General features: G+C 41.6%; 2 protein-coding genes across 8 annotated transcripts in view; one reads left to right on the top strand and one right to left on the bottom strand.

The window, feature by feature from the left end:
* The window catches only part of LOC130706890 (glucocorticoid-induced transcript 1 protein-like), a 143,131-nt gene that overhangs the window by 42,770 nt on the left and 78,423 nt on the right, over nt 1-21,938 (bottom strand). The gene's annotated exons all lie outside the window — the stretch shown is intronic.
* On the top strand, nt 197-21,640 carry LOC130706888 (UDP-N-acetylglucosamine--peptide N-acetylglucosaminyltransferase 110 kDa subunit-like). The gene is made up of 2 exons (XM_057539574.1): nt 197-257; nt 18,211-21,640. The coding sequence occupies exon 2, from the start codon at nt 18,220-18,222 to the stop codon at nt 21,358-21,360; it is 3,141 nt and encodes a 1,046-aa protein (XP_057395557.1). The 5' UTR covers nt 197-257; nt 18,211-18,219; the 3' UTR covers nt 21,361-21,640.

Genomic DNA, 21,938 nt, shown 5'->3' with positions numbered 1-21,938 from the left:
GGCACCTAACCCCGCAACCCGTACCCCGCCCCCTGCACCGCCTCCCGGCGCTCGGGGCGGGCAGATGACGCAACGAGAATTCCCATTGTCTCCGTCACTCTCCACCAGAACGCGAGTGATTGGTTTCCGGGTAGGAGTGAGAGGAGCATCTGCCAACGAAAGTGGGCGTCCTACTTTGGAGGCGGGATACGAAGGAGCGAAGGCGGAGAAAGGGGCTGTGCGTTCAAGGAGGGGCGTGAGAGTTGACAGGCTTTGAGGTGAGAGGGGGACCGTGATTGGGCTGCCCTGGGACAGTGGGTCCGTGTGTGTCCTGCGCGTACCCCGACACCCACAGACGCTCACGCCCAGGGAAGCAGGCTGTGAGGGCTCCACCCTCCAGGGCCGTTTGTACCACTTGAGACAGAGGATACGTCAGGCAAACTTGACTTTGCAAGTACACCTGTTCTGGTGGTGGGATGTTTGAGAAGAATCCATCCCTTCCCCACTAATTTTAGGAATCTGAGTTTCTGTGTTGAGTAGACTAATTAAAAGAATGTAAGGCCATCAGAAGCAATGTCTGGGGGTTGGATTGAACACTGGGTGGATACTTTTACAGTTATCCTATGGAGTGAAAAGAGATCATCAAATCTTCTGTTCCAAGACAATAACTCTGAATTGCAGGGGTCAACAAGGAATTGTACATCATTGCACCGTCAGTTAAATGGAGGCGTAATGGAGGGCACGCCCTGTTGTCTTTTCCCAGAAGCAGATGGCCTCTTGGGAGAAATAATACCAGACTTGATGTAACAATCCACTGGGGTAAATTTAGTTTTTATTCTGCAGTGGAACTGAAGAGAAACTAAGATTTTGGATGACTGTCAGGAACCGAAGTTTACCCCACAGTAAACCAAGGTTTGAAACATTAAGCAGGAACAGTTGATTGAAGGGTCCACATCAGATACCCTCCATTCGTTTCCATGAGAGAAAAAAGAAGTGGGAGATCAGATTGGTCTACTCTTGGTGTCTGCCCACACTGACAAGCTTCCTCTGATTTCAGGCACTAAATGCAGGGGTCAGTTTCACTTAGAGGAGCCATCCCTCTCAGCTTCATTGTGCCCTCAGAACAGAAAGCATACTAGGTTCTGTAAAAAGTGGATGAAACCACTTTTTCTGTAAAATGCAAGAATTGCACCCATGAATACTAGTGACAGTTCCTCACTTTATCACATAGTAGAATAACAGCTAACATTTACTGAGCATTTCATGTGTCAGCCACTGTTGTAAGAATGTTTTATGTGTTAATTCCTTCAATCCTCCTATAATCCACAAGGTACGATACTACTATTATCCCCATTGTGTTCACATGTATTTGCTTTCCAGAATAACATATATTAAATATAAATGCAGTAAAAAGTTTACTCTTTTAAATTTAGTATAATTGACCTATTGTGTTATTTTTTCCATCTGAAATGAAAGATTTCCTCATTCATTAGGAAATTGCCTTCCTTCATGGGGAAAAAGAATGATAAATGGCTTCTTTCTGATGAGTTTTTCAGAATATCAAGAACAAAAATTGACGGATTAAAATATGTGAAGTGTTTAAAAATGCTGGTAAATTGCCAAGTTGTCGATTTGATTAGAGCATGGTTTCATAATAGAAATGTTATCTCTGGCCACTCCTAAATAAAAGTATGTAACGACCCCAACACTTTAGATTACAGTAATTCTAAATTTATACCAAGCCACAGTCCTAATGATCAATACCTGATTTGGATCTAAAACAACCTACCTAGCCATGTGTTAAAGTCTTTCTGTGTTTGTTCAAAACTGCCAACGCCAACTTAAATCAGACAACCAAAATAAATCTAAATGACGCACACAGAGAACTAGTATGATCTTAAAATACTATTTTCAGTTGCTCATAAGTCACCATGACCTATTTGGAGGTTCAATCACCTTCTCTTTACTAAATATATCTTGGTTGCCTCTTAAACCTTTGTTCTCATGAAATAAATACTGATCTTTATGTGTAAGGAATTCAGTCTCCAAACAAATCAAAGGTGGGCTAAAATCAACTAAACCCAGTATCGGCTTTCCAATGTCCATTTGTTGAGTTCTTAACAGTATTTTATTCTTAGTGAGTTTGGGAGTGGGCTCCAAGGGTATGAAAAGAAGCTTTAGGAAAACATACCCCTCAGTAAATTGGGACCCCCCTTAGAAGGAAGTGTGGATTGCTGGGCGAGAAGAGCATACCCGACTGTGCTAGCTATGGGATGGCTAGGTCCCGTGCAGATTATCTCTATTTGTTGAATACAAGTGTAACATAATCCCTGGAAATTCTATATATGTTAATGTTGGTAATGACCTCTTTACTATGTTGACCTACCTAGAAGAAGACAACACTGAAAGCGCAATTTGGTGGCATGGGAAATACCTTTGTTCTCAGTAACCCGTGTCTTGGCTGTTTGTGGAACAAGATTCCACCGTTAGCTAATCTGAAGTAGAACGATTACACTTACTTCTTGGTTCATGTATGGTAATGGACTATACTTTAGGTTGCATTAAAACTTGGAATCATTGGCTACCTCTGATTAATATGTAGCCCCATGTGAAGAGAGAATGAGATAACTAACGGGCCTACAGAGCTACCAAAACCTGCCTCTTCTAGTTTCATCCAGGTTTGCCAGGGGATGCATCCAAGCCCCAACCAAATCTAAGAGGCAGTCCAGGCTGTCAGTATCAGAAATGAGGTCACGGCTGAGAGAGAACACTAAACAGATCTGCACTGATGTTCATCTTCAGCTGATTAAACTCTCTTGTAGGTGGATTCTTTAGAGCAGCAACAAAAAGAGCCTTGCCTGAATTTTTGTCCCTGGCAGATGCTTACAGTAAAACTCCTTACTGCTTGTGACAGGCTACGTGCACCTTTGCACTAGGTGTTCCCTCTGCCTGAGCAGTTCCTACCCCAGTTACCCACATGGCTTGCTCCCTCATTTCCTCCAGTCTTCACTCAGATGTCATCACCTTCACAATGAAAGCTTTTCTGAAAACTCTTTTTTAAAATTGCAAGCACCCCCTAGATGTTCCCTACTCTCTTCCTTTTTTTTTTCCCCAGAGCACACATCACCACCTACCTATTGTATATTTTAATTATTTTTTGTTCTGTCCGTGTAGAATGTAAGAGCCATGAAGGCAAGACTTTTTATCTGTTTTATTACTGCTGACTCTCCACAATAGTGCTTGGTACCTGGTAGACAATATTTGCTCAATGTTGTTGAAAAGAGTAGCAAATTTTAACCAGTGCTTGTCCCATGAACTAAACTGTGCCTTTCATCAGAAAAAAAAAAAATGGATAATAAGAAGTATATCACTGTTGCAAAGACATAGCCACAGAGTAGAAAAATGTTCCATGTGGCTTTTTAAACTAAACAGATATTCGCACTGGGGCCAGCATTCAAAAGGGAAGCATATCTTGTATTATGATCCTTATACAGGCAAAGTGAAAAATACTAGTCCTAAGAGGGGTGGGATAAGGAGGGCGGGAGGGAGGGTGATGCGAGAGGGAGGAGATATGGGAACATATGTATCTGTATAACTGATTCACTTTGTTATAAAGCAGAAACTAACACCATTGTAAAGCAATTAGATTCCAATAAAGATGTTTAAAAAAAAAATACTAGTCCTAGTGGCTCTTGGAGGCTCATCAGATGTTGAAAATGGAAACTGAAATTGGTAATGGAGAAAAGGCAGTTGAAATTTGCAGGAAAAAAAAAATAACCAACTGAAACTGACAGAGAAGGACAGTTGAGGAGGATCCCTTACAGAGTGACATCTGCTGGTATGTAGTTAGTTCTCTCTCTCTGTTAGGAGCAATTCTCAAGAGGCCTGTGTAAGGAAACTGAAAAATATATATATTTAATTAAGTAGAAAGGAACATTTCATGTAAATAATAAATATTTTACTTTGTTTCTTTCCCCCCCAGCTTTATTGAGATGTAATCGACATAAAAGATTGTGTAAGTTGAAGGCGTGTAATGTAATGATTTGATATGGGTATTTAGTGCAAAATGATTAACACGATAAGGTTACTTAACACATCCATCACCTCACATAGTTATAAACCTTTTTTATGATGAGAACTTTTAAATTCTATTCTCTTAGTAGCTTTTAAATATACAATATACTGTCGTTAACTATAGTCACCATGCTGTACATTACGTCCCTGAACTTATTCATCTTATAACTTGAAGTTCGTACCATTGACCACCCTCACCCATTTCTCCCACTCCCCAGCCCCTGCTCCTATTCTCTGTTCATATGAGTTTGGATTTTTTTCGATTCTACATGTAAGTGAGATCATATAGTATTTGTCTTTCTCCATCTGACTTACTTCACGTATCATAATGCCCTCAAGGTTCATCCATGTCATCACAAATGGCAGGATTTCCTTCTTTTTATGGCTGAATAATATTCCATTGTGTATATATACCACAATTTTTTTCCATTCATCCATCAGTGGACACTTGGGTTATTTTCATATCTTGGCTGTTGTAAATAGTGCTGCAATGAACATGGGAATGCACATATCTCTTTGAGATATTGATTTCGTTTCCTTCAGATATATACCCAGAAGTGGGATTGCTGGATCATATGGTAGTTCTATTTTTAAGTTTTTGAGGAACCTCCATAATGTTCTACATAGTGGCTGCACGAGTTTACAATCCCGTCAACAGTGCACAAGGGTTCCCATGTCTCTATATCCTCACCAGTACTTATTATTGCTTAACTTGTTGATAATAGCCATTCTAACAAGTGTGAGGTGGTATCTCATTTCGGTTTTAATTTGTATTTCTCTGATGATTAGTGATGTTGAGCACCTTTTCATATACCTGTTGACCGTTTGAATATCTTCTTTGGAAAAAATGTCTACTCAGATCCTTTGCCCATTTTTAATGGGATTGTTTTGGTTTTTTGCTATTGCATGAGTTGCTTATATATTTTGGATATGAACCCCTTATCAAATATGTTGTTTGCAAATATTTCTCCCATTCTGTGGGTGGTCTTTTCGTTTTTGTTGATTGTTTCTTTTGCTGTGCAGAAGGCTTTTTAGTTTGATGTAGTTTCACTTGTTGATTTTTGCTTTTGTTGTGATGCTTTGGGTGTCAGAACCATAAAATCCTTGATAAGACTAATGTCAAGGAGCTTTTCCCTATGCTTTTTTTTTTTTTTTTAAAGATTTAACTTTATTTATTTTTGGCTGGGATGGGTCTTCGTTGCTGTGCACAGGCTTTCTCTAGCTGTGGCGAGCAGGGGCTATTCCTCATTGCGGTGCACGGGCTCCTCCTTGTGGTGGCTCCTCTTGTTGAGGAGCACAGGCTCTAGGCGTGTGGGCTTCAGTAGTTGCGGCGCGTGGGCTCAGTAGTTGTGGCACACAGGCTCTAGAGCACAGGCTCAGTAGTTGTGTTGCACGGGCTTAGTTGCTCCGCGGCACGTGGGATCTTCCCGGACCAGGAATTGAACCCGTGTCCCCTGCATGGACAGGCAGATTCTTATCCACTGCGCCGCCAGGGAAGTCCCTATGCTTTGTTTTTAAAAGAAGTTCAGAAGAGGCAAGAGAAAGAGGGGGTATCTTGTTTTTTAAGTGATAAATATCAAAAGAGTATGCATGCAATTATTCCTGCCTGGATAGAAAATAGTGATGAGGACCACCAATTGTTCAGCTTTCATCTCCACAGCAGTTCCTATCGCCAACTATGATGCCAGGGGCACATCCCCTAGGCTGATGCATAAGTAGAGTTTTATCATTTAACTAAAAGACTGTATTGAACAAAGCCAACACATTCCGAGGCTAAATCAAGATTTGGGGGCCAGAAACCTGCAAATATTCTCTCTTTGCTGTGACATTTCATTTGTTTTAGTTCCAAACATGGTGTCAACAGTACATGAGAGCAGTAGTGGTCCTATGAAGAGACTGTGCTTGATTATCATAATACTATTTTTTTTAAGTGAGAGTTTGGAGTGATTAAAATGTGTCGATTAATTTCCTCCTCTGTGACTGAATTTTACTTTTTACCATATAAGTGTGTTGAGTGACTGCTGTTAAGGTGCAATCAACTCATCAGCAGCGCTTGACTAGAGAAGTTATTAAAATTATTTTAAACTTTTTATAGCACAGTGTCCTACCAAGCATCCTATTGAGAAGGTTTCCAGTGTCCTACCAAGCATCCTATTGAAAAGGTTCATATTAATATATTTAATAGGCCTACATGAGCATTTAATAGCAATAATAGTAGCATCAGGCCTTAGTAATTCCTCATCAAGTCACTTATTAAATGCCTTCAAAGTGCGACGCTCTTGTATACTCTGTAAGAGATCCTTGTTTTCATACTTTGGTAAATTGTAGTCTCTCAGAGGTAAAAAGGTAATTTCTACAGATAAAGGTAGAAACCATGTCTAAACACAGGTCTTCCATAAGAGAGGTGCAAATAAAGCCAATGGAAGCAATGGGAGGGAAAGATCATTTTTGAGGAAAGGCTTCAGGAAAGAAGAGTATGAGGAAATCTTGTCACTAGGGATACACAGGCTGTGTTAGGAGATGATCGAGCAGTGTGCCTCGACTGATGGTAAATGGAAGATAAGTCTTGGTCTGTTGATGACATGTCATGGAGGTTGCCAGGCAAGGCTTGCCCTTTATCGAGTATGCAGGGAGGAGCTGTTGAAGATTCTTGAGCGGGTGGGGAGAACATGAATGGAGCTGGGCTTTTTGAATATTCATGCAAGAATAGTTTACAACCTGGATGGAGACTGTAAACTGGAAGATGATTTAGTAGACTTTGAGAATAGTCCATGGGAGTTTAGGTAATGAGAGTTAGGAGAATGATAGGGGACATGGAGGGGAGGAAAAGATGCAGGTGATACTCCTTCTTAGCTGATGGACCTTGAAAGTAGGACGTCAGACAACTCTGAAGCTTCAGGCTTGGATGCCTAAGAGGATAGTGGTGGCTTTAACAGGAATAGGGAGCCAAGAGAAGGAGCAGGTTTGGGAGAAGATAATGAGCTCATCTATAAATAAGAGAACCAGAGGATATTCAAGTGGAGACAGTTTTTTCCTTTGTTTTATTGAGATATAATTGACATATAGCACTGTATAAGTTGAAGGTGTACAGCGTAAAGACTTGACTTACCTATATTATGAAATGTTTACCGTAACTAGTTGAGTTAACATTCATCATCTGATTTTGATACAAGGGGAAAAAAGAGAAAAAAACTCGTTTGGAGTTTTTAAGAGCAGTTTTTAAATGATAGTTGAGAAGAGCATAGGTATGGTTTGGGGGGTTATCCATGTACATATGATAGTTGAAGCCATGGGCACAAATGAAGTTGGCGAGGGAGAAAAATATAGAAATAAAGAAAAAGAGGATCAAGGCGAAAATTTTGAGAAATTATACATTAGTGGAGGAGGAAAAGTAAGCACATAAACAATCCAAAGAAAACAAAACTAGGAAAGAAGGCAGAAGGGAAGAACTTCTTAATTAAAGAATTTGGTGTCTCAGAGGATGTTTGGTAGATGTCTGTGGGGTATCTGGGAGCTCACGTCCCCTTCTCTAAGATCTAATCCTCCGCCAACACACAGAGGGTTTGGGCCTGACAGCTATGTTTGTACAATTTGACCTTGTTCTTCTGACCATGGTTGGTTTGACCTGAGTTCGATAACTGACCAAAGCTGCACCAATCAGGTTTTCTCCCCTGGGAATTTGGAATTAAGAAATACAATGTTATTCTATTAAGGGCATGAACTGGGTGATCACAGAAACCTGTGTATGGGGTGGCCATCTTCTGTCACAGAAACAGAAAAGTGGAGGAAACCTGCCTTCTGAAAGAAACGAATGACAATCAAAATGAGAACAGATGACCTGAGAGCGAGAGAGAGAGAAACTTACAGAAAATCAAAATGAGAACAGATGACCTGAGAGTGAGAGAGAGAGCGAAACTGAGAGTATGCTCATTTTCCCATGACGACTATTTTCTGTCTTATCCCTTTTCTTCAATCTTCTAAAACCATCCCCACACCTGCCTACCCTGATGCGACTCCAGTATATTCCTACCATCAAATCTACAAATCTTTTGGCATTTGGACCCATCTCTCCTTTCTTTCTTCCTCTCCTGTCAAAAGCCATTCCTCTACTTATGATTTAAATTCCTTCCCCTCTTCTTAGGGGTTTCATTTCTTCAGTTATTCCCTTCCTCTTGTTCATCATCAAATTCTTGATTATCCTCAATATGTATAAACATGCTCCATCCTAACATTTAGAAAAAAACAAAGATTCTTATGCTATCCCTTTCCATCTGTAATACTAATTCTCTGATCCCTTCACAGCAAACCTTCTTGAGAGAGATGTCTACAGGTTAACTCTGATTTCCTATTCAATCTACTCGAATCTGACTTCCACCCCCACCACGCCAATGAAAACTGCTAATCCATGTTGTCAACAGCCTACATATTGCTGGACCCAGTGGATGTTCCTTGAACCTCATCCTACTCCAACTTTTAGCAGTTCTCAACACAGTTGGTCAGGCTCAACTTCTTGAAAACCAAATCTCTTCTATTGGCTGGTCTGTCTCCTAAATCTCTAACCACTGCTGTTCAGTGACCTTCAGGGGTTTTTCCTCCTCTACTGCCCTCTAAAAACTGGGCTCTATTCTCTGCTTTCTTGTCTGTGAACTCACCTTCTTGGTAATCTCAGTCATTCCCATAGCTTTAAATACTAAAAATGGTAACAAATTCGCAAATTAATCTCTTTAGCCTAGACATTTCCTCCAAAATCTGTATTCAGATATTCATTTGTCTGTATGACATGTCAAGTCTCCGTGAATATCTGAAATTAATGTATCTGAAATAGAACTAAACTCTCAATTTCTATCAACCTGCTTTCCTCCCCTCACTATTAAAAAGAAATTCTATCTTTACTTTTTCCCACTTCAGTAAATGTTATCACCATTCACCCAGTTATTGTAAACAAGACAACCAAGGCAATATTCTTGATTTTTCCCTCTCCTTCCCTCCCCAACTCTAACCTATCAGCTGGTCCTCTTATTTGCTCCTCGTGAATAGATGTGTAGTCCATCCACTTCTCTTCATCTCCTCTGCTACTACATTAAACCAAACTGCCATCATCTCTTACCTGAGCTATTGCTGTAGCTGCCAACTGGTCTTCTACCTTCTACTCTTGCCTCCTTTCATCTATTTTCTGCTCATCAGTCAGGGTAAACCTGGAAATACATCGGACCCTGTTGTTTCCTGCTTAAATCAGTTCAATGTTTTCCAATTAGTTTGCCATGAGATCCAAATTCCTTTAAATACTTAAAAGGCCTGGCCTGCTCTGGCTTCTGCCTCCTTCTCCAACCTTGCCTCCCTCTATTCTCCCCCTCACCCTTTATGTTCCAGCCACAGTGGCCTCCTTTCACTTCCCCCGAAACAGCACTGCAGGGTCTGCACACAGGTGTATCCTCAGCCTAAAGCACTCCTTCCGCAGCCCCAATCCTCAGTTGCCCTGAGTGGCTCCCTCCCATTCTTCAGATCTCAGTTTAAATGCCTTGTCTTCAGAGTATCCTTTCTGAGTCCTTCCCTATCACTAATAACCTATAATAATGTATCATTAGGTCAGTTTGTTTCATCTGTAGTGCTCATTATACGTTGTTAATACACAATTGTTTTCCTGTTTATATAAGCCTTCCCCACTAGATTATAAAGTCTCTCAAGGCAGGGACCTTGTCTCTTCTGTTGACTACTTGGTCACTGAACACCTAGGAGTGCCTGGAATATAGCAGGTGCCCGAGAATTATTTGTTAAAACTTTATTGGTTACTGATAGCTTCCTAGTTCCTGATGCTAATCCCTGTGCAGCCCTATTATACTTTCTGTGAGAGAGTTTCTTTGGTCTTATATTACCCTCCCCCTTGCTGTTTCAATCATTTGAATAGGTTTCTGTTCTTATAGTTAAATGATCACTAATTGATAAAGTCTTTAAAAGGATGTGGTGATCAGCAATGTCAAAAGCTGTTAGATGGGGAAGAAGGTTAAGGGCTAAGCAAAGTCATTGGATCTCATCACTGGAAATCTTCACACCAATAGTGTCCATAAAATGTGGCTCTGTGGAAGCCAGGGTACAGTTGGGTTGATGAGAATGGTGAGAAGATGAACGCAAGTAATGTAGAATTCTGTTTTTGAGAAATTTGACAGTAAACATAAGACATGAAGTAAAATGGGATCTTCGGGTTCATCAGACTCCAAGGAAGTATATGTTGCTTTAGTTTAAAAAGCAGAGGGAAGAAACGTCTACTGATATGCCAATAGAAGCCAAAAGAGAAAAAAATGAAGTTGGAATGAGGAGGACTAATAGATTTAGTTTCCATGAGGCAGTAGAGGATTTGATCAAGAGCACAAGTTTGACAAAACGGGACAATGTTTCCCCCTCCATTTACAGGAAGAAGGGACGTTAAGAGAGTGAAGGTAAAGAAAAAATTTATGTAGAGCAAAGGAAGTTGAGCATGGCCATTTGAGGAGGTAGCAATGTCATCTACAACTGGTTGTCAAGGGGAATCTCTGGAAAGACTTTTCCAGACCACACCTCCATCCCTATACTCCATGACCTCCCCACCCAAGATGGTAGATGCCCTCCACTGCAACTGCCGCAGAGACTCACTGCTGCTGAGGGCCACAGTGGTTGGTGGGAATGTGCCTTTCTTAGGTGGGGTGGAACAGAAAAAAAGCCTGCGATCACTGAGGAGAGGGGTAGTCAGAAGGGAATATTGGGGTTTGAAGGGCTCTGACATCATGAGGAATACGACAAGGACATAGAATTGTTTTCCAAACATATATCTCATCAGGCATTCTTGGGGCCCTTCTAAAAATACAGATTTCAGCCTCATTCCCTAGAGAGTCTAATTCAGCAGGTCTGGGAGCAGGAGGGGCAGGATTGTACAATTTTTAACAAGTTCCCCAGGTGATGTTTATGATTTGGCCAATTTGGGAAACAGTGGATTAAAAATGATTAAAAGTTCACTAAGTTTAATTGCAGGCCCCACATATTTTCTCAGTGTTTAGCCAAATACAAAGATTTGTGGATAACTGACGTCAATTCGTGGAAATTACCCAAAGAAAACAGTTTTCAGTGGATTGGTATCTAATTCTATGGTTCCAAATAATCTGCAGCGATATTTAAAATGTAAGACTAGTTTATGGATATTTCTTTATAGAGAATTTCATTGAGGAAAAGGTAAATGGAATGGACCAGCTAACAGTTATTATTCATAATAACAAACTCAGATGTTTTAAAGCCTGTTCTGCTTCTAGTTTGCTTACCTCCTAAATTAATAAGCTAAACATAATAAAACTCTAAGAATGTAACTTGATCTTACCCATTCCTAACATTCTTAAAGGAGGTCTTTAGCCCAATAGCACTAGAGCTTCTGAGAGCAGATTCAGATCCATTTAAAATATTTTTTCCATTCCTTCCCAGGAAGAGTTATTTGTATTGATATACAACAGTTGGGCCCCAGACCACTTACTGGGACCACAGGGCCTCACTAATTTGTACCAGTTTTCCTCTATTCTAGTTGGTCCTGACCATCAGGTATAAATGAGTGCTAAATCAATATTAGCTGATACTTCCCCAGCTGTGGGAAGTATGGAAACCCTATCACATGAGCAAACACAGCCCTTCTTGGCTACATTTAAAATAAGGTGGTTATTATTACACTGTATGGGGAAAAGGCTTTTTTTTTTTTTTAAAGAAATCTCATGCCACCTTAATTTGCATTAACTTGATAGACTGATATCAATAGTCAGAATCAATTTTCAATTGTTATAGTTTCCCTACCACCGTTCACACTTCCTTCATTCTTTCAGGGAGGCTTCTTCTGCCTTCCTATTTCTTCCCACCTCCAGCCATGCCATATACCCCACACCATTTTTCCTTTCTAGTACTACTTACTCATCGGGTTGAGTAGAGAAGCCAAAGGTGACTTAGTTTACATACCTGCTTTAATTGCTCACCTTGGGTGGAGCAGTGTCTTAAATAAACTTCACTTTTGCCACAGCACCATTACTCAGTAAGGTATTTATACAAGTGTCACTTAATCCCATGAAAATAAACAAGGCACTTAAACTTGTTATTGAAAAAGAAGCTTTAGGCTTTAGCTGCCCACTCTCCTTACTCAAGGGCCAATCTCACCTCACTTATTCTTAGAAAACTTTTCAGCAGTTTTCCTTAAAGAAAATCAGGCAGAGCAAAGTACTGTGAGTCAGGTTTAAGCTACCCTTACCTTTGAAAGAAAGGGTTCCTTTGTTAATTATCAATAACAAGGAATCTTGTCATTTCTCCCAATATTTCCAAGTCATAGCTACTCATAGCGGAGCTATGCATTCAATGCATTCCTAAATATTGAAAGCATATATGTTCAGTATTTAACCAGAGATGAAAACAGAAACAAATATTTAACATTCCAAAGAAATGGTGCAACTCTACATGATTTTTTATTTTCTATATCCTGAACTGTATAGAAATTTCATAGTATTTTTAAAGTACTTTCATAAATATGACCTTTTTGCTTGTGATCATTCTATGAGGTAGTTATACTATTTCCATTTTTCAGATGGGAAAATTGAGGCTTGAAGCCTTGGCCAGGGTCACAGCACATGAGAGATTCAGAGCTGGGAATCAGCTCTCCTGACTCCAGGCCCAGTGTTTTCCCCTCTATAAAAATTGCCTTTATAGCAGGACAGTCAGGGATATGTTCACTCAGTAATAGAGAAGTATGGATCTTTTCCACCCCTAGTCATTGAAGGACCTATGAGCTGATAGTGTATGTGAGAGAGGACACTTCCTGCCTGAAAGATTGATGACTTACATTCAGAGCAACCTGATATTGCACTCTGATAGGAGAAGGACCTGTGTAAATCGTCCTAATTGCTTAAAACATCCAGAGTTCCCAATAGGAAGACAGGGTGTGGTAATTATATATCTTGCTTTTGGCTTATCTTCTCCATATCCTCACCCTCACAGATGTCTTTCAAACATTGGTAATTACAGCTTTCAGAGCCAAAGCCTACAAACTCATAATCCACACAGATGACATACTAAAATCTACTCAAATATGTAAGGCTGAAGAAAGTTTCAGTGCTACTGGACTCACATTAAAAAAAAACTGCTTACAAAAGAGGTAGCCTTTATTTCTATGTCACTACTGCCTAGATGTGTAATGGTTTCTTGTTGATCTGTGAGGGTGCATATTAACTCATTTACCTCTAAATGTAATCAGTAACTTAAGAATAAAGTACACATGCAGATGACAAGACCATATGATTAAAAGCAAATAGTCTGACATTGGAAAACGGATCCAAATTAATGTAACTAACTTGAAACAATGAAGGAACTGCTTCTAAGCAAGAGGAAGAATCAGTATCAAGAAATAAATGCAACACAGGAAAGCAGTTGTCCTTGTCATGCTGGCCTATAAATGGAACCTGAGTTAATAACATCATAATCTCTAAAGAATTCAGCAAGTTCTTGCTATAGTGGCAGTGAGATAATATATAAAGTATGGTGGAATTTCCCACCATCTGTATCACTGGCGAGCCCAATGGTAATTGGAATGGTTCAATGTCCCACAGTTTTTAAGGGAAATCGTTTTAGGAGGAGTCACATTTCTAGATGAAGACACATTAACCCAATGATTTCAAAGACTATGGCTTGGGTCTGGTATCACATTTCAAGACCAAGAATTAGCACCTCAGTTACTTACTAAGTGAAAGATACTCCAATGATAATTGATAAGAAAACGGCTCAGAAATATGAGTGGGATTTTAAACAACTAAACTTGTTTGTCTCCCACTCTGATTGAATCCAGAAGTATTTATTTAGGGGAGCAAAAAATCCAGATGACTTGGAAGCAAATGTTTCTGTTCGTTGAAGAATAAGGATGTCTTCTGCCAAATGCAGCCATTTCCAAACGCAATGAAGGACTATGGCTCATATATCAATCCTGCCCCTTCCTAGCTCGGCCCTCATTCTCTGACCATCTTCTCCGAATTCCCTTGCAGGATTCCCTTCAGGACCATTGCTAATTCATGCCTTCTGGAATCCACCTTCCTCATAACTATTGAGGCTTTTCCCACCTTTTCAGAAAAAAGTTTGCCCTGGGTGATATACATAAATCTTTGCCCAGCCTCAACCAGCTTGCTTTCTAGCTAACAGGTTTATCTGTGGCCCCAGGGGGCAGGATAGTGTGAGAGAGGGGGCTCAAAAGACCATTACCTTTCAGTACACAGCTAGGTAAACTAATTCCACCAAAGATCACAGGTTTCTATATTTCCTTGAATATGCTTTTTTTTTTTTTAAACGTCATCAAAATTTCACGTTTTAAATATTTTTTTTAAAGGAATTCCTTTTTTTTTTATTATTATTTATTTATTTATTTTTGGCTGTGTTGGGTCTTCGTTTCTGTGCAAGGGCTTTCTCTAGTTGCGGCAAGCGGGGGCCACTCTTCATGGTGGTGCACGGGCCTCTCACTATCGCGGCCTCTCTTGTTGCGGAGCACAAGCTCCAGACGTGCAGGCTCAGTAGTTGTGGCTCACAGGCCTAGTTGCTCCGCGGCATGTGGGATCTTCCCAGACCAGGGCTTGAACCCGTGTCCCCTGCAATGGCGGGCAGATTCTCAACCACTGCGCCACTAGGGAAGCCCAGGATTTGTACTGTATTGCTAACAAAGAGACTGCATTTCTCCTCTGATGAATGTGCACAAGAAAGCATGCTGTCCCCGGTGATCGTTGGGTACCGTCTCATGATCCTGAGGGAAGCCATCCTATCCTTCTGGTTACGTGATACAGTGGGTTTCCTTATTGTTTAGGCCAGTTTTATTTGGAGTTTCAATTTTTACAGTGAAAAGTTGTCATAACTCTTTCTGTTCTAGGGGTTTTTTTTTGTTTGTTTTGTTTTTGTCAATTCCTGTTGGGTATTATTTGTATTGTTGATGTGGCAAGAACTCTACTGAGATATAGTCTTCTTGTCTTTATATTATGAATATATCTCTAAGTTTATCACTTATCATTTACTCCTTACTCTTGTTTAATATAGAGAAGATTATAATTTAAGTCTATTAAATCCATCAGTGTGTTTCTGCATGATGTATTCCATTGCTTTTACTTTTATTCATTCATTCATTAGAGAGAGTGTGTGTGTGTGTGTGTGTGTGTGTGTGTGTGTGTGTGTACTACAAGGTGCCAAGTACTACGAGAGGCAATAAGACTATTTATTGTGAGACAAGAAAGACACAGCCCCTGCCCTCGTGGAGTTCATATCCTGGTGGGGGATTGAGAATATGTTAGACGTTCACTGAAAAGCCACACAAGTGTGTGTAAGCTACTAAAGGATAGAGGCTACAGAGGGAAGGACCCAGTCTAGGAGCGCCTTCATAGGAGGGTTAGGTCTAGTTAGGGAAGTCAGGGGAAGCTTTCCTGGGGAAGTGGTGACTGAGCTAAGAATGATAAAGAGGACTTAGGTAGTGGGCTAAGAGCATTACAGGCAGTGGAAAGAGCAGGTCCAAATGTCCTGCTCAGGGGCAAGCACAGGAAACAGGAAGGACTGAAAGAATGTAGAACATGGTCCACATCCTCAGAGGGGCCTGGCGTAAGTGAAGGCGGAAGGTTGAAGGGTGGGAAGTGGGGGATGCTGACCACGCAGGGCCAGTAAGTCCATGTTAAGGAGTTGTGTCTCCTTCCTAAGATCTATGGGAAATCACTGAAGGTGTCATCTTTGACAACCACATTACTTTTACCTCCAAACATCCAATCTCATAACAAGTCCTAACAACTTTGCTTTCTAAATATCTCTTCAATCTATCCACTTCAATCCATCCACTTCTGTTCATCATTACCAACACTTCCTCAGCCCATTCTATCATCATTTGTGTCTGGACTAGGGGAATAGCGTCCTCAATGATCTATTTGCACCTACTGTTGCCCCACTCCAATCCATTCCTGCACAGTTATGGGAAGACAGGCCTGACCTTGATACCATTTGATGACACAGAAAACACTGAAAGAGGACCAGTTTGTTTTTCATTAGTCTTGTTCTTGAGAGGTTGTGGAGTGGGCAGTTCATGAGTTTAATCTTGGACCTGCTGAGTTTTAAATATCCCTGGGATGTCCTAGAGAAGAAGCCAAGCCGGAGGTGTCTGTTAGGTAGATATCTTCTGCCTCCCCATCTAGAGCCACTCTCCACCCATCTCTACGCTGATCCCTGCCCGGAGACATTGACGTGTGTGGGATGTCAAGATTCCATGTATCCCCAGCACCTGCTCCCGTGTGCTCTGCCTTCTAGTTGCGTTCAGCCCATAGGAGGTACATGAAGGAAGAAGCGTGAAGGCTGAGTATTTACTCGATACGATATACATCCTGCATCATCTCTTCCTCTTCCCCACCTCCTCCTCTTTCCACCCTGCCTCCTTGAAGCCCTCTTCCTCTGCCTCCTGCTCCTCCTGCTCTTCTTCCTCCCACCTCTTCCTCTTTTTTTCTCTCTCGAATCCAGTAATCATTTCCACCTCGTCCTTTTTTTAAAAATTAATTAAGTAATTTTTGGCTGGGTTGGATCTTTGCTGCGCCCGGGCTTTCTCTAGTCGTGGTAAGTGGGGGCTACTCTTCGTTGCAGTGAGTGGGCTTCTCATTTCGGTGGCTTCTCTTGTTGCAGAGCACGGGTTCTAGGTGCCCGGTCTTCAGAAGTTGCGGCACGCGGGCTTCAGTAGTTGCGGCACGTGGGCTCAGTAGTTGTGGCTCGCGGGCTCTAGAGTGCAGGCTGAGTAGTTGTGGCGCACAGGCTCAGTTGCTCCGTGGCATGTGGGATCTTTCCGGACCAGGGCTTGAACCCCTGCACTGGCAGGTGGATTCTTAACCACTGAGCCACCAGGGAAGTCCCTAACCTCCTCCTTTAAGCCTAGGCAGTAAAAGCTCCCTGAGATGCTGGACTACTGTCCTCTGTTGTTTTCCCCAAACCCTTTGCAAATGATCTCTTGACTACAGTCTCCTTAATTACGGTACATTTGAGTGTGCCACCTTTCTCTTTCAGGGATTCTGACTTATACTGATAGGTAAGAAATGCCTGGGGGAGAGTTACATTTGAGTCACCTGAGTAGAGGTGGTAATTGGAGCCGTGGGTAAATGTGAATATCTTGGGAGACAGTGTAGAGAAGGAATGGGCCCTGAGGAACTCAAACATGTAATGGCTTTCAAAGGACGATAATCTTGCAAAGGAATTGGAGAAGTAGCAACCAAAGTGAGGTGAAAAATCAGGGCAGTGTGTGTCATAGAAGTCAAAGGAAGCAAAGGGAAGAAAAAGAGTGTTGGTAGTCAAGATTATCAGTTGGTCCTGCAAAGTCATTGGATTTAGTGACTTATACCATCGTGAATCTGTTACATATTTTCTGTGCTCCCTCTGAATAATGATTTAAATTTTTTTACATTAACTTCTCTATAATTGATTTTAGGTAAATACAGTCAGATTTGTTTTAGAACGTATTTTAAGGTAAAAAATTAACTACCCTTCCTTAACCATTATTCCAACATTATTTATTTTATACTTTCTCTATTACCATTATTTCCTCCAACATTCACTGTTTCCAAAAATATGAAGAGATGTTTGAGCACTTTCTGCTAGATGTATAAGAGCTTTCTATTTGACTGTATCATAGTGGTTCAACGGTTGTCTCTTTAGCATTCATTTTAAAATGTATCCATTAGAACAAGTCTAACCTCTTAATTTTAATTTTCAGAATTCTATTATCAATAGCCCCATTTATTCTTCCAGATAAACTTTATATTTTTTTAACATCTTTATTGGAGTATAATTGCTTTACTATGGTGTGTTAGTTTCTGCTTTATAACAAAGTGAATCAGTTATACATATACATATGTCCCCACATCTCTTCCCTCTTGCATCTCCAGATAAACTTTAGAACCATTTTATCAATTAAAAAAGACTTCATTGTGAATTTTTTCAAGACCGTGAGACATAGATGGCCAACCAGAGTTCCTAAGGTTCAGTGTATGTAACTGTTGCCGCCGCTTAAGCCTGCCAAAGCAGTGGTACGGCTGCTGCCCTTGTATTTGCTACCTCTAGAAACATTCTTGCCAGTAGTGGCAGCAGCGGGACTCAATTACCCTCTTTTCACACTCCCTCCAGAAGCTCCAGATGGCGTCTTCCGTGGGCAACGTGGCCGACAGCACAGACCCAACGAAATGTATGCTTTCCTTCCAAGGGTTAGCAGAGTTGACACAGCGAGCCTATCAGGCGGGAGATTTTGAGGCAGCTGAGAGACACTGCATGCAGCTCTGGAGACAAGAGCCAGACAATACTGGTGTACTTTTATTACTTTCATCTATACACTTCCGGTGTCGAAGGCTGGACGGATCTGCCCACTTTAGTAGTCTGGCAATTAAAAAGAACCCTCTTCTGGCAGAAGCCTATTCGAATTTGGGGAATGTGTACAAGGAAAGCGGGCAGTTGCAGGAAGCAATCGAGCATTACCGGCATGCGTTGCGTCTCAAACCAGATTTCATCGATGGTTATATTAACCTGGCAGCCGCTTTGGTAGCAGCAGGCGACATGGAAGGGGCAGTACAAGCTTACGCCTCTGCTCTTCAGTACAATCCTGATCTGTACTGTGTTTGCAGTGACCTGGGGAACCTGCTCAAAGCCCTGGGTCGCGTGGAAGAAGCCAAGGCATGTTATTTGAAAGCAATTGAGACGCAACCGAACTTTGCAGTAGCTTGGAGTAATCTTGGCTGTGTTTTCAATGCACAAGGGGAGATTTGGCTTGCAATTCATCACTTTGAAAAGGCTGTCACCCATGACCCCAATTTTCTGGATGCTTATATCAATTTAGGAAATGTCTTCAAAGAGGCACGGATTTTTGAACGAGCTGTGGCAGCTTACCTTCGTGCCCTAAGCTTGAGTCCAAATCATGCAGTGGTACATGGCAGCCTGGCTTGTGTATACTATGAGCAAGGCCTGATAGATCTGGCAATAGACACCTACAGGCGAGCTATTGAATTGCAACCACACTTCCCGGACGCTTACTGCAACCTAGCCAACGCTCTCAAAGAGAAGGGCAGCGTTGCCGAAGCAGAAGATTGTTATAATACAGCTCTCTGGCTGTGTCCCACCCATGCAGACTCTCTGAATAACCTAGCCAATACCAAGCGAGAACAGGGAAACATTGAAGAGGCAGTTCGCTTGTATTGTAAAGCATTAGAAGTCTTCCCAGAGTTTGCTGCTGCCCATTCAAATTTAGCAAGTGTATTGCAGCAGCAGGGAAAAGTGCAGGAAGCTCTGATGCATTATAAGGAGGCTATTCGAATCAGTCCTACCTTTGCTGAGGCCTACTGTAATATGGGAAACACTCTAACGGGGATGCAGGATGTTCAGGGAGCCTTGCAGTGTTATATTCGTGCCATTCAGATTGACCCTGCATTTGCGGAAGCCCACAGCAATCTGGCTTCCATTCACCAGGATTCAGGGAATATTCCAGAAGCAATTGCTTCTTACCGCACTGCTCTGAAGCTTCAACCTGATTTTCCTGACGCGTATTGTAATCTGGCTCATTGCCTGCAGACTGTCTGTGACTGGACAGACTATGATGAGCGCATGAAGAGGCTGGTCAGCGTTGTGGCTGACCAGTTAGAGAAGAACAGGTTGCCTTCCGTGCAGCCTCATCACAGCATGTTATATCCTCTTCCTCACGGCGTCAGGAAGGCTATTGCCGAGAGGCATGGGCACCTCTGCCTGGATAACATCAGTGTCCTTCACAAACCACCGTATGAACATCCAAAGGACTTGAAGCTCAGTGATGGTCGACTGCGTGTAGGATACGTGAGTTCTGACTTTGGGAACCATCCTACTTCTCATCTTATGCAGTCTATTCCAGGCATGCACAATCGTGATAAATTTGAGGTATTCTGTTATGCCCTGAGCCCAGATGATGGCACAAACTTCCGAGCGAAGGTGATGGCAGAAGCCGATCATTTCGTTGATCTTTCTCAGATTCCATGCGATGGAAAAGCAGCTGATCGCATCCATCAAGATGGTATACACATCCTTGTAAATATGAATGGTTATACCAGGGGTGCTCGAAATGAACTCTTTGCTCTCAGGCCAGCTCCTCTTCAGGCAATGTGGCTGGGGTACCCTGGGACTAGTGGCGCACTTTTCATGGATTATATCATCACTGATCAGGAAACTTCACCTGCTGAAGTTGCTGAGCAGTATTCTGAGAAACTGGCTTATATGCCCCATACTTTCTTTATTGGTGATCATGCTAATATGTTCCCTCACCTGAAGGAAAAAGCAGTCATCGATTTTAAGTCCAATGGGCACATTTATGACAATCGAATTGTGCTGAATGGCATCGACCTCAAAGCATTTCTTGATAGTCTACCAGATGTGAAAATTGTCAAGATGAAATGTCCTGATGGAGGAAACAACACAGACAGCAGTAATATAGCTCTCAATATGCCTGTCATTCCTATGAATACGATTGCAGAAGCAGTTATTGAAATGATTAACAGAGGACAAATTCAGATAACAATTAATGGATTCAGTATTAGCAATGGACTGGCAACTACCCAGATCAACAATAAGGCTGCCACTGGAGAGGAGGTTCCCCGTACCATTATTGTAACCACACGTTCTCAGTACGGGTTACCGGAAGATGCCATTGTGTACTGTAACTTTAATCAGTTATATAAAATTGACCCATCTACTTTGCAGATGTGGGCAAATATTCTGAAGCGTGTTCCCAATAGCGTACTGTGGCTGTTGCGTTTCCCAGCAGTAGGAGAACCTAATATTCAACAGTACGTGCAAAATATGGGCCTTCCCCAGAACCGTATCATTTTTTCACCAGTTGCTCCTAAAGAGGAACATGTTCGGAGAGGCCAGCTGGCTGATGTCTGCTTGGACACTCCACTCTGTAATGGACACACCACAGGGATGGATGTCCTTTGGTCGGGGACACCCATGGTGACTATGCCAGGAGAGACTCTTGCTTCCCGAGTTGCAGCTTCCCAGCTCACTTGTTTAGGCTGTCTTGAGCTTATTGCTAAAAATAGACAAGAGTATGAAGACATAGCTGTGAAACTGGGAACTGATCTAGAATACCTGAAGAGAATTCGTGGCAAAGTCTGGAAGCAGAGAATATCTAGCCCTCTGTTCAACACCAAACAATACACAATGGAACTAGAGCAGCTCTATCTACAGATGTGGGAGCATTATGCAGCTGGCAACAAACCTGATCACATGATGAAGCCTGTTGTAGTCACTGAGTCGGCCTAAATTATGACTGTGTGCACAGGAGAATTACCCCTGTACCTGAGCCTCAACCTTCTGGGGGAAAGGGAACTAGATACGTTACTTTGTACTTATCTTTGTAGCAATATCATGTTGCAGATGGGTGACAGACAGTGATAACAAATAGCACAGCCAGACTTGCTTCCTGCATGATCATGACAGGGAGAGACACAAGAGATGGGAGACTGCTGTTCCACAAGGAGTCTCCATAGAATTTTGCAGCAGCCAGGTGTTGCCTAAGTCTGGAAAGTCTGATCTCCCTTGGTCTTCCATGGGATGGGTGGTTAGTGTGGAGGGGAGATAGAGATTGCCCAGTCTTCTGAATTAAGTTTTTCTTTATATTTGGGGTATTGGAGCAATTAAAAATGTTTGGTTTCAGGTTTTTTTTTTTTTTTTTTTTTTTTGGTTTCAGGTATTTTTATTCATGTGAAGTGTATATGATTCTCTTGAGATAAGGTTTTAAGCTAAAATATTCCTTGTTTTAGTTTCTGAACTCTACAGATAAATGGGGACTTTGCTGGTGTAGTCTTTTTATAGGTTTAATAAACCACTTGAGCCTATAT

Source organism: Balaenoptera acutorostrata, unplaced genomic scaffold (genome assembly GCF_949987535.1).
Source record: "Balaenoptera acutorostrata unplaced genomic scaffold, mBalAcu1.1 scaffold_470, whole genome shotgun sequence".
Lineage (NCBI taxonomy): Eukaryota > Metazoa > Chordata > Mammalia > Artiodactyla > Balaenopteridae > Balaenoptera > Balaenoptera acutorostrata.
This window is presented reverse-complemented; position numbering and strand designations above follow the sequence as displayed.

What these genes read in the sequence shown, in the direction of transcription:
- LOC130706888 (XM_057539574.1), top strand. Translation starts at nt 18,220, where the DNA reads ATGGCGTCTTCCGTGGGCAACGTGGCCGACAGCACAGACCCAACGAAA.